Source organism: Oncorhynchus mykiss, chromosome 4 (genome assembly GCF_057628025.1).
Source record: "Oncorhynchus mykiss isolate SJ-2025 chromosome 4, ASM5762802v1, whole genome shotgun sequence".
NCBI classification, from domain to species: Eukaryota; Metazoa; Chordata; class Actinopteri; order Salmoniformes; family Salmonidae; genus Oncorhynchus; species Oncorhynchus mykiss.
Genome location: NC_143025.1, coordinates 73,020,265 through 73,032,790, shown reverse-complemented (window position 1 = coordinate 73,032,790; position 12,526 = coordinate 73,020,265). Strand labels below are relative to the sequence as shown.

The following is a 12,526-nucleotide window of genomic DNA, read 5'->3' as shown; positions in this document are numbered from 1 at the left end:
TTTTTCTGTCGTTGCTACGTAAATATCATGTGACCGAAGGGATGTTGTAACAACAAACGCACCGCTCCCCCAATGACCTCGCCCTCCCTGTTATGAAACACCTACATTTTGACCATTTTGTAATTTCTATCCAGGAAAAACGATAAATACATAGCTAGTACGTTGACACACCAGTGATTTCGAAGAAGGTAAGGACTGTCGTTTTAGACTCTTTATCTCGCTAGCTACCTGTGGGGAGAGGCAAGTTGTTGTCGTGAACATGACTATCTAGGAACAGGTTGTGAATGATTGATTTTAAGTTATAGTTGTTTTGTGGTATGATCAGCGAAGTTGTGTTTTATATTAGTTTTACCTTTTTTCTTTAGCTTTGAACATCAAGTATTGAATGAGAAGGACTTTAGGACTGGTCAGAAACCTCCCACAATGCTGAAAACAATTGGGCAAGCTATTTTTTCGACTACTTTGCAGAATCCAAAGTTTACACCTAACGAGGAGAATAAGGTTGGTGGTTCTTAGTACCCAGTCAGCTTAGATATGGATATACCTTTTCTGGATGAACAAGTACAAGTTTACAACAAGTGTGTGTGTGTGTGTGTGTGTGTGTGTGTGTGTGTGTGTGTGTGTGGTGGGGGGGGGGTTCAGGCTCCTGACTATGAGGTCCGTACCTATCAGACAACCAACTGGATAAGCACTACTCTGACTGGTATGGAGCAGCAGGCTGCGATAAGCACTGGGTTCCGACGCCTGTTCAGCTACATCCAGGGCAACAACCACAACAGTAAGTCACACTTTCAGTCATTAGGTGTTAGGCTACTCACTTAGAAACAAACATGCTTACAGGCACTTTAACTATTGCTCAGTTGGTAGAGCATGGCGCTTGCAATGTGAGGATAGTGAATTCGATTTCCAGGACCACCCATATGTAATATGCAAGCATGTCCAAGTCCCTTTGGATAAATTTACACTGAGTGTACAAAACATTAGGATCACCTTCCTAATATTGAGTTGCACCCCCTTTTGCCCTCAGAACAGCCTCAATTTGTCTGGGCATGGACTCTACAAGGCGTCGAAAGCATTCCACAGGGATACTGGCCCATATTGATTCCAGTGCTTCACGCAGTTGTGTCCAGTTGGCTGGATGTCCTTTGTGCGGTGGACCATTATTGATAAGCACTGGAAACTGTTGAGCGTGAAAAACCCTGCAGCATTGCAGTTCTTGACACAAACCGATGAGCTTGGCTAGGGCTGTGGCAGTAATTTCATTTTGTCAGCCAATTACTGTCATGCAAAAGACTGCTGGTCTCATGGTAATTGACCGTTAATTAACATAAACACGTTTAGCATCTCCAGGCTTCCACACATACAAGCTGCTATTACTCCAACTTCAGATATATATATATATATATATATATATATATATATATATATCAATTTAACATACACCATCACAATAAATCCATTATTTATTGTAGTCAGGTCTAAAGAAATATTATGATATGAAGAAAATATATTTCAGAATATCAGTTGGCCTACTGTATCTGGCTATGCTCCATGCCAACGGCTGTAGGCTAGTTAATTTGGCTGACAAGATATGCTTATAAATCCTGTGCATTTATTTTATGAGTGCGCATATGGCATGGCTATATTGAGTGTATAAATGATCACTTGAAACAGGTCCTATATGCTAGATTTAGAGTTATTTGGCAACTTTAGTTGTGAATGAAACAAATCTTAGAATGTCTTAGAAATCAAATCATATATGGGCTCCCGAGTGGTGCAGCGGTCTAAGGCACTGCATCTTAGTGCTAGATACAGCCTGGTTCGAATCCAGGCTGTATCACAACCGGCTGCGATTGGGAGTCCCATAGGGCGGCACACAATTGGCCCAGCGTCGTCCGGGTTTGGCTGGTGTAGGCCGTCATTGTAAATAAGAATTTGTTCTTAACTGACTTGCCTAGTTAAATAAATTAAAAAAAAACTAATTGCATGGAGCAACTATAGGCTATTGATGATTTGAGAAAGAAGCAGAAAAAGCTTGTGCTCTGTTCCTTGCCTCAGGCTGCACAGCTGTTCTCTCATCAACTGATTTTCACCCATCAGACTATTCTTAATTTAATCTTGTCTTTACTGATATGTCAAATTAGTTTTGATTTAGAATGGCCCATTATCAAATAGGAAAATGTCTTCTGTATGGACTCAAATAGGGAATTCTGTGTGTGATGTGTCACCCAATTAATTATGAAAATTCAAAACAATCCCTATTACTAGGCTGTTCAAAATCAAATACAAATTGTAGACTAACTGTAAGCCGCCCTGCACAATCAATGAATCAACAGCATGGTCTAATGCTATACGTTCTGTCCAGACTCATATATACAGTGCCTTGCGAAAGTATTCGGCCCCCTTGAACTTTGCAACCTTTTGCCACATTTCAGGCTTCAAACATAAAGATATAAAACTGTATTTTTTTGTGAAGAATCAACAACAAGTGGGACACAATCCTGAAGTGGAACGACATTTATTGGATATTTCAAACTTTTTTAACAAATCAAAAACTGAAAAATTGGGCGTGCAAAATTATTCAGCCCCCTTAAGTTAATACTTTGTAGCTCCACCTTTTGCTGCGATTACAGCTGTAAGTCGCTTGGGGTATGTCTCTATCAGTTTTGCACATCGAGAGACTGAATTTTTTTCCCATTCCTCCTTGCAAAACAGCTCGAGCTCAGTGAGGTTGGATGGAGAGCATTTGTGAACAGCAGTTTTCAGTTCTTTCCACAGATTCTCGATTGGATTCAGGTCTGGACTTTGACTTGGCCATTCTAACACCTGGATATGTTTATTTTTGAACCATTCCATTGTAGATTTTGCTTTATGTTTTGGATCATTGTCTTGTTGGAAGACAAATCTCCGTCCCAGTCTCAGGTCTTTTGCAGACTCCATCAGGTTTTCTTCTAGAATGGTCCTGTATTTGGCTCCATCCATCTTCCCATCAATTTTAACCATCTTCCCTGTCCCTGCTGAAGAAAAGCAGGCCCAAACCATGATGCTGCCACCACCATGTTTGACAGTGGGGATGGTGTGTTCAGCTGTGTTGCTTTTACGCCAAACATAACGTTTTGCATTGTTGCCAAAAAGTTCAATTTTGGTTTCATCTGACCAGAGCACCTTCTTCCACATGTTTGGTGTGTCTCCCAGGTGGCTTGTGGCAAACTTTAAACGACACTTTTTATGGATATCTTTAAGAAATGGCTTTCTTCTTGCCACTCTTCCATAAAGGCCAGATTTGTGCAATATACGACTGATTGTTGTCCTATGGACAGAGTCTCCCACCTCAGCTGTAGATCTCTGCAGTTCATCCAGAGTGATCATGGGCCTCTTGGCTGCATCTCTGATCAGTCTTCTCCTTGTATGAGCTGAAAGTTTAGAGGGACGGCCAGGTCTTGGTAGATTTGCAGTGGTCTGATACTCCTTCCATTTCAATATTATCGCTTGCACAGTGCTCCTTGGGATGTTTAAAGCTTGGGAAATCTTTTTGTATCCAAATCCGGCTTTAAACTTCTTCACAACAGTATCTCGGACCTGCCTGGTGTGTTCCTTGTTCTTCATGATGCTCTCTGCGCTTTTAACGGACCTCTGAGACTATCACAGTGCAGGTGCATTTATACGGAGACTTGATTACACACAGGTCGATTGTATTTATCATCATTAGTCATTTAGGTCAACATTGGATCATTCAGAGATCCTCACTGAACTTCTGGAGAGAGTTTGCTGCACTGAAAGTAAAGGGGCTGAATAATTTTGCACGCCCAATTTTTCAGTTTTTGATTTGTTAAAGAAGTTTGAAATATCCAATAAATGTCGTTCCACTTCATGATTGTGTCCCACTTGTTGTTGATTCTTCACAAAAAAAATACAGTTTTATATCTTTATGTTTGAAGCCTGAAATGTGGCAAAAGGTCGCAAAGTTCAAGGGGGCCGAATACTTTCACAAGGCTATATATATATATATATATATATATATATATATACACACACACACACACACACAGTTGAAGTTGGAAGTTTACATACACTTAGGTTGGAGTCATTAAAACTTGTTTTTCAACCACTCCACAAATTTCTTGTTAACAAACTATAGTTTTGGCAAGTCGGTTAGGACATCTACTATGTGCATGACACAAGTCATTTTTCCAACAATTGTTTACAGACACAGTGAATTATCTATCACAATTCCAGTGGGTCAGAAGTTTCCATACACTAAGTTGACTGTGCCTTTTAAACAGTGGAACATTTCAGAAAATGATGTCACGGCTTTAGAAGCTTCTGATAGGCTAATTGACATCATTTGAGTCCATTGGAGGTGTAATTGTGGATGTATTTCAAGGTCTACCTTCAAACTCATTGCCTCTTTGCTTGACATCAAAATAAATCAGCCAAGACCTCAGAAAACAAATTGTAGACCTCCACAAGTCTGGTTCATCCTTAGAAGCAATCTCCAAATGCCCGAAGGTACCAGGTCCATCTGTACAAAATGTAATATGCAAGTATAAACACCATGGGACCACGCAGCCATTATACCGCTCAGGAAGGACACGCGTTCTGCCTCCTAGAGATGAACGTACTTTGGTACGAAAAGTGCAAATCAATCCCAGAACATCAGCAAAGGACCTTGTGAACTGCACATGGGGACAAATATCATACTTTTTGGAGAAATGTCCTTTGGTATAATGAAACAAAAATATAACTGTTTGGCCATAATGACCATCGTTATGTTTGGAGGAAAAAGGGGGAGGCTTGCAAGCCGAAGAACACCATCCCAACCGTGAAGAACGGGGGTGGCAGCATCATGTTCATAAAGCTTGGTCGCAAATGGGTCTTCCAAATGGACAATGACCCCAAGCATACTTCTAAAGTTGTGGCAAAATGGCTTAAGGACAACAAAGTCAAGGTATCGGAGTGTCCATCACAAAGCCCAGACCTCAATCCTAGAGGGAATTTGTGGGTAGAAATGAAAAAGCGTGTGTGAGCAAGGAGGCCTACAAACCTGACTCAGTTACACCAGCTCTGTCAGGAGGAATGGGCCAAAATTGACCCAACTTATTGTGGGAAGCTTGTGGAAGGATACCCAAAATATTTGACCCAAGTTAAACAATTTAAAGGCAATGCTACCAAATACCAATTGAGTGTATGTAAACTTCTGACCCACTGGGAATGTGATGAAAGAAATAAAAGCTGAAATAAATCATTCTCTCTACTATTATTCTGACATTTCACATTCTTAAAATAAAGTGGTGATCCTAACTGACCTAAGACAGGGAATTTTTACTAGGATTAAATGTGTCAGGAATTGTGAAAAACTGGGTTTAAATGTATTTGGCTTAGGTGTATGTAAACCTCCGACTTCAACTGTAGTTTGGAGCGTAGCGTAAGGTAACCAGTCCATCTAGTGTGCATAATACAGTCCACACTCAATTATGTATCAAAGAAATCTTACATCAGTTTTGTTGTTTTTCTGCAGTGCATAATATACAGTAGACTGTATTGTATAATGGCACAATCATAATTTTTTTTTGTTTTTTTTTCTGGGCATCAGCTCTAATATACATGAGTGTTTTTAATTAATCATCACCTTAGAAAGCGCTGTCCATTTCGTTTACAGTGTTTTAACCTGCTGTTTAACTAATTTCTTCAAATTTATAATCACAGTGAGGTGAGTTTATAAAGTACTAGAGGCTGTTTTGATGATGTGTGTGATTTGATACTCGATTGCATTTGCACCATTCTCATAAGTTACGACAAATGCGATTATGCATGTAACGCTTTAGTATAAAGGTGCATTATTATGGTGAAAATGATCTTCATCGCCACTTTTGTTGTTATACAAAACTTATCAAACGTAAACAGTACCAGTCAAATGTTTGGACACCTACTCATTCAAGGGTTTTTCTTTATGTTTACTAGTTTCTACATTGCAGAATAATAGTGAAGACATCAAAACTATGAAATAACACCTATGGAATCATGTAATAACCAAAAAAGTGTTAAATAAATGAAAATATATTTTAGATTCTTCAAAGTAGCCACCCTTTGCCTTGATGACAGCTTTGCACACTCTTGGCATTCTCTCAACCAGCTTCTCCTGGAATGCTTTTCCAACAGTCTTGAAGGAGTTCCCACATATGCTGAGCCCTTGTTGACTGCTTTTCCTTTACTCTGCGGTCCAACTCACCCAAACCATCTCAATTTGGTTGTGGTCGGTGATTGTGGAGGCCAGGTCATCTGATGCAGCACTCCATCACCCTCATTCTTGGTCAAATAGTCCTTACACAGCCTGGAGGTGTTGGATTATTGTCCTGTTGAGAAACAAATGATAGTGCCACTAAGTGCAAACCAGATGGGATGGCGTATCTCTGCAGAATTCTGTGGTAGCCATGCTGGTTAAGTGTGCCTTGAACTCGAAATAAATCACAGACCGTGTCACCAGCACACCACCACCTCCATGCTGCATGGTGGGAACCACACATGTGGAGATCATCTGTTCACCTGCTCTGCATCTCACAAAGACACGGCGGTTGGAACCAGAAATCTCACATTTGGACAGATTTCCACCGGTCCACTACTCATGTTTCTTGGCCCAAGCAAGTCTCTCTTTTTTTCTTCTTATTGGTGTCCTTTTAGTAGTGGTTTCTTTGCAGTAATTCGACCATGAAGGCATGATTCACGCAGTCTCCTCTGAACAGTTGATGTTGATGTCTGTTACTTGAACTCTGAAGCATTTATTTGGGCTGGTAACTCTAATAAACTTATCCTCTGCAACAGAGGTAACTCTGGGTCTTCCTTTCCTGTGGTGGTCCTCATGAGAGCCAGTTTCATCATAACGCTTGATGGTTTTTGCGACTGCACTTGAAGATACCTTCAAAATTCTTGACATTTTCCGGATTGAATGACCATCATGTCTTAAAGTAACGATGGACTGTCGTTTCTCTTTGCTTATTTGTGCTGTTCTTGCCATAATATGGACTTATTTGACCAAATTGCCCTAATTGCCCTATCTTCTCTATACCACCCCTACTTTGTCACCACACAATTGATTGTCTCAAACCCATTTAAGATGGAAAGAAATTCCACAAGTGAACTTTTAACAAGGCACACCTGTTAATTGAAATGCATTCCAGGTGACTACCTCATGAAGATGGTTGAGAGAATGCCAAGAGGGTGCAAAGCTGTCAAGGCAAAGGGTGGCTACTTAAAATAATCTCTCATTTAAAATATATTTTGATTTAACACTTTTTTGGTTACTACATGATTCCATATGTGTTATTTTATAGTTTTGATGTCTACAATGTAGAAACTAGTAAAAATAAAGAAAATCCCTTGAATGAGTAGGTGTGTCCAAACCAAGGCTTAAAAATAATGATTTAACCTGTCTCCTCCCCTTCATCGACACTGATTGAAGTGGATTTAACAGGTGACATCAATAAGAGATCATAGCTTTCACCTAGTCAGTCAATCATGGAAAGAGCAGGTGTTCCTAATGTTTGGTACACTCAATGTATGTGACCCACGACCCTACAGTGAAGTAGGAACTAATGCCAAACGAAAGAGGGCAAAGTGTGTCTCAAGTGATAGCAGGTGCACATATATTTTTTATGAGGGTGTTGTGCATCATATTTCTGTGTGTTTAGGGCATGTGACATATGGGCAGTAAGTACATAGGGCAAGGTGTGTTGTGTGGGCAGTCGTGGCTTTAGTGTCTGTTTAGAAAATGTGATATCCTTACCATCTAATGTCTGTTTGTCAGGGACACATGGCCAGTATTAAACTTAGGGAATCACTATCTGTGTCACTGTGTGTGTCTGTCATACCCACAGTCTAACTGCCTGTGCCTGGTCCTGGTTATATGTTGCGTATCTGGCCATCTATCATTGGCTTGTATGTGTCTCCCAGAGGAGAACGTGGAGATGACAGCTCCAGTGACGTGTCTGGTGGACCCTGGGGCTGGCCCGGCCTGTGAGACCACCTTCACAGTGTCCTTCTATATCCCAGAGGAGCACCAGGCCGCCCCGCCCCTGCCCAGCGACCCAGAAGTCTTCCTGGAGAACAGAAAGGAGTTCACTGTGTTTGTCAGGTAATGGACCAATACAGGTTTCGCTCACCTGCTGACGTTTGAAATGTGAGGCAGTATAGGGCCAGCAGTTAGTGTTCATGAACACATCTGTGAGTAGTAGACCATAGACCACGGCACCAGTATCCTTTCTTTCCTTCCCTCATAAAATATATCCTTCGTCATGCTCTCTGTCTTTCCATGCAGGAAGTATGGGGGTTTCACCAACATGCAGAAGAGTCGTGAGGAGCTTCTGAATCTGCTAGAGAGCCTCCAGAGGGATGGGGCACGCTACAAGGACATGCCCTACTACGTCTGTGGCTATGACAGCCCCTTCAAACTAGTCAACCGCAGAAATGAGGTCTGGATCCTCCAGAAGACAGAGCCATAGTAATGGTTCAAAGGGGGTCCCTACCTTTCTCCTCGAAGTATGCACTTGAACACTCATTTATTTAGAAGTATTGGATTGGTGTAGGCATGGACGACCAGATACACTTTATATCAGTGGAGGCTGCTGAGAGGAGGATGGCTCATAATAATGGGTTGATCAGAGCAAATGGAATGGCATCAAACACATGGAAACCATGATGTGTTTGATGTATTTGCAACTATTCCGCTTCAGCCACTACCATGAGCCCATCCTCCCCAATTAAGGTGCCAGCAACCTCCTGTGCTATATAAACAAAAGTATGTGGACACCCCTTCAAATACGTGGATTCAGCCATTTCAGCTACACCTGTTGCTGACAGGTGTATTAAATTGAGCACACAGCCATGCAATCTACATAGACAAACATTGGCAGTAGAATGGCCTTACTGAAGAGCTCAGTTGACTTTCAATGTGGCACCGTCATAGGATGTTAGTCAAATGTCTTCCCTGCTAGAGCTGCCCCAGTCAACTGTAAATGCTGTTATTGTGAAGTAGAAACGTCTAGGAGCAACATGGCTCAGCTGCGAAGTGGTAGGCCACACAAGCTCACAGAACGGGACCCCCGAGTGCTGAAGCGCGTAAAAATCATCTGTCCTCGGTTGCAAGACTCACTTACAAACGACCTCTGCAAGTAACGTCAGCACAAGAACTGTTTGTCGGGAGCTTTGTGAAATGGGTTTCTGTGGCTGAGCAGCCGCACACAAGCCTAAGATCACCATGCGCAATACCAAATGTCGGTTGGAGTGGTGTAATGGAGTGGACTTGAGTAGTGGAAACGTGTTCTCTGGAGTAATGAATCACGCTTCACCATCTGATCCAACGGAATAATCTGGGTTTGGAGGATGCCAGGGGGAACGCTACCTGCCCGAATGCATAGTGCTATCTGTAAAGTTTGGTGGAGGGGAATAATGGTCTGGGGCTGTTTTTCATGGTTTGGGCTAAGCCCCTTAGTTCCATTGAAGGGATGACGGGAAATCTTAACAAATAACAGCTACATTCTAGACAATTCTGTGCTTCCTACTTTGTGGCAACAGTTTTGGGAAGGCCCATTCCTGTTTCAGCAACAAAATGAGGTCAATACAGATGGTTTGTTGAGATCGATGTGGAAGAACTTGACTGGCCTGCACAAAGCCCTGACCTAAACCCCATCGAACACCTTTGGAATGAACTGGAATACCCACTGCAAGCCAGGCCTAATCTCCCAAAATCAGTGCCCGACCTCACAAATGCTCTTGTGGCTGAATGGAAGTCCCCGCAGCAATATTCCAACGTCTAGTGGAAATCCTTCCCAGAAGAGTGGAGGCTGATACAACAGCAAGGGGGAAGCAACTCTACTAATGCCCATGATTTTGGAATGAGATGATTGACGAGCAGGTGTCCACATACTTTTGGTCATGTAGTGTAGCTATCTTAAAACAGTCTATTAATTTTCAATCCGTGAGGGGGAGTCAACGGGTGCACACGTTGGGGAGGAAGGTAAGGAACTGAACAGAATAGCACCCATTCCCACTATGATTAGAAAAAGATATGCAGCTTTTTGAAGCATAATCACAAGTGCCTAAGCAATGTCTGTGACCTTTTGTAATAATGATACTACAGTAATAACCTTTCCGTTGATACTTAAAGAAACTAAGAGACAGATGTCAAGGAGCTTTTTAGATGCTCTTAATATTCATGTCACTGAAGGGACTGATGATATACTGTGGCTTCTATTTGAGACTCCTTTCTACTACATTTTGAAGTCTCTTGTAGTATACAAAGAATTTAACTCCATTCCGTTAGATGCTGGCATGACAAGCACCTATATAAGCTAACATTAGCACTTCTTCAGAAAATGAAATGTACAGGGAAGACCTTTGAACTTTCACACTGAATTCCTGATTCACTTAACTTTTGTTTTAAGCTTTTCAACTTTTGTGCTCTTTTACTTTGTACTTTTCATTGTAGACGCCTTGCATATTCAAACTGCTAATTAATGGTGGCAACTATATACATTTTACGGAGGACTTGGCAGTGTGGCTTAGCTCTGAGGGCTGCATTGTATGACTAGACATGCTTATGGACTATTGCTGAACTATGGATTACTGTGAGAAAGTCTCAATGATGATGTGAAAATGTAATGTGTGTCTGCATCTTGTCGTCCCCCCCCCGTCCCCCCCCCCCTCGCCCCCCCAAAAAATGACACATTTGTTGGGATATTATGATGTAAACTGATATTAGGTTGTGAAAGGGACAGAAGCTGGATCAATGGAAACATGTATTATACACTGTGTAGTAAACATTAGGAACACCTGCTCTTTCCTTGACAGACTGATCAAACTTTATTTGTCACATGCGCCAAATACGACAAGTGTAGACTTACCGTGAAATGCTGACTTACAAGCCCTTAACCAACAGTGTAGACTTTACCGTGAAATGCTGACTTACAAGCCCTTAACTCTTCTTGAAATTCACTGTTGGTTAAGAAAATATTGACCAAGTAGACTAAAATTAAAAAGTAACACAATAAGAATAACAATAACGTGGCTATATACAGGGGGCACCGGTACCGAGTCAGTGTGCGGGGGTACACGTTAGTTGAGGTAATTTGTAGGTGGGGGTGAAGTGACTATGCATAGATAAACAGCGAGTAGCAGCAGTGTACAAAAAGGGAGGGGTTGATGTAAATTGTCCGGTGGTGATTTTAGTAATTGTTCAGCAGTCTTCTACCCCCAAGCTATAAGCTGTTGAGGAGCCTTTTGGTCCTAGATTTGGCGCTCCGGTACTGCTTGCTGTGCGGTAGAAGAGAAAACAGTCTCTGATCTGGTGAAAGCTATGATTCCTTATTGATGTAACCTGTTAAATCCACTTCAAATAGTTTAGATGAAGGGGAGGAGATGGGTTAAAGAAGGCATTTTAAGCCTTGAAACAATGGATTGTATATGTGTGCCAATGAGGGTGAAATGGGAAAGAAAAGATTTAAGCGCCTTTGAACAGGGTATGGTAGTAGATGTCAGGCGCACCGGTTTCTGTCAAGAACTGCAACGCTGCTGGTTTTTCACGCTCAACACTTTCCCGTGTGTCTCAAGAATGGTCCACCACCCAAAGGACATCCAGCCATCTTGACACAACTGTGGGACGGATTGGAGTCAACATCCCTGCGAATTGAGGCAGGATGGTGTTTCTTATGTTTTGTACACAGTGTATATTGTGTTACATTCTTTACTATGATTTATTCAAAGAAGGAATACTTTTCACTATTACATGATTGCGGATCTATAATGTCTTAATTTATGTACTAATTTACAATCAATGTATGTAAAACGTGATTAAATACATTTAAAATGTCTACTTTCATGGAGTAGTCTGTTTGGGCTTTAGTTCCTGAGAGCAGTGCTTTTGGAGGTTGAAATCCTTAGGTACACAACAAATCTGTATGTCTTACAAACTGAAGGTCATGACTCTTCACAGCCAGCTGAAATCCTGTTTCATCCATACCTTTCTCTCCCCCGATCTCTTTCCTATCCTCCTCTCACAGTCAGGTCAGTGTGTGTGCGGACTCATCTTTATTTTTAGGAGAATTGTTCCCCATATCATGTTCAGACGGTCAGCAGAACCAGGGCAGGACACTGCTGTATTGTCTGCTGCTGCTTAGTCAGAAACATGTCCCATGCCTTGTGGCTTTGTGAGACTTCAGATATTTCCAATCAAATTGTATTTGATACCATACATTGAGTATATTAATTAATTGCACAAGAATTTGCTTCCCACCCAGTTTTGAATGACTTATGTACAGTAAATTATTGAACCGTTGAATAAATGATGCATATTGGGAAAAAAACAGTAAAGATGTTGAGTCAAGGGTTTTATAATGAAGAGCATTACCAAGTCAATAGGAAATGTCCCAGTACCATGATCTTATATCTGAAGATAGGTTGGCTGACTAGGGTCTGTATGGGGCAGTGACACTTGAGTATTGGAAAGAGGGCAGATACAGCATGTCACTGGAATGAT

At 41.5% G+C, this 12,526-nt stretch overlaps 1 protein-coding gene across 5 annotated transcripts; it reads left to right on the top strand.

Annotated features, from left to right (window-relative positions):
• The first annotated feature begins 13 nt into the window (after nt 1-13).
• On the top strand, nt 14-11,861 carry hebp2 (heme binding protein 2). 5 transcript variants are annotated; one of them, XM_036975970.2, is made up of 5 exons: nt 14-188; nt 366-501; nt 643-778; nt 7,948-8,128; nt 8,312-11,861. In XM_036975970.2, the coding sequence occupies exons 2-5, from the start codon at nt 424-426 to the stop codon at nt 8,493-8,495; spliced, it is 579 nt and encodes a 192-aa protein (XP_036831865.2). In that variant the 5' UTR covers nt 14-188; nt 366-423; the 3' UTR covers nt 8,496-11,861. The 5 variants fall into 5 exon arrangements, with proteins under 5 accessions (XP_036831865.2, XP_090089105.1, XP_090089108.1 ...); XM_090232979.1 differs by having other exon boundaries at nt 38-188; nt 469-501; XM_090232982.1 differs by having other exon boundaries at nt 49-188; nt 7,872-8,128.
• The last annotated feature ends 665 nt before the right edge of the window (nt 11,862-12,526 follow it).

What these genes read in the sequence shown, in the direction of transcription:
- hebp2 (XM_036975970.2), top strand. Translation starts at nt 424, where the DNA reads ATGCTGAAAACAATTGGGCAAGCTATTTTTTCGACTACTTTGCAGAAT. An exon ending in CACCTAACGAGGAGAATAAG is followed by an intron (nt 502 to 642) that starts GTTGGTGGTTCT and finishes GGGGGGGTTCAG; the next exon opens with GCTCCTGACTATGAGGTCCG. An exon ending in GAGTTCACTGTGTTTGTCAG is followed by an intron (nt 8,129 to 8,311) that starts GTAATGGACCAA and finishes CTTTCCATGCAG; the next exon opens with GAAGTATGGGGGTTTCACCA.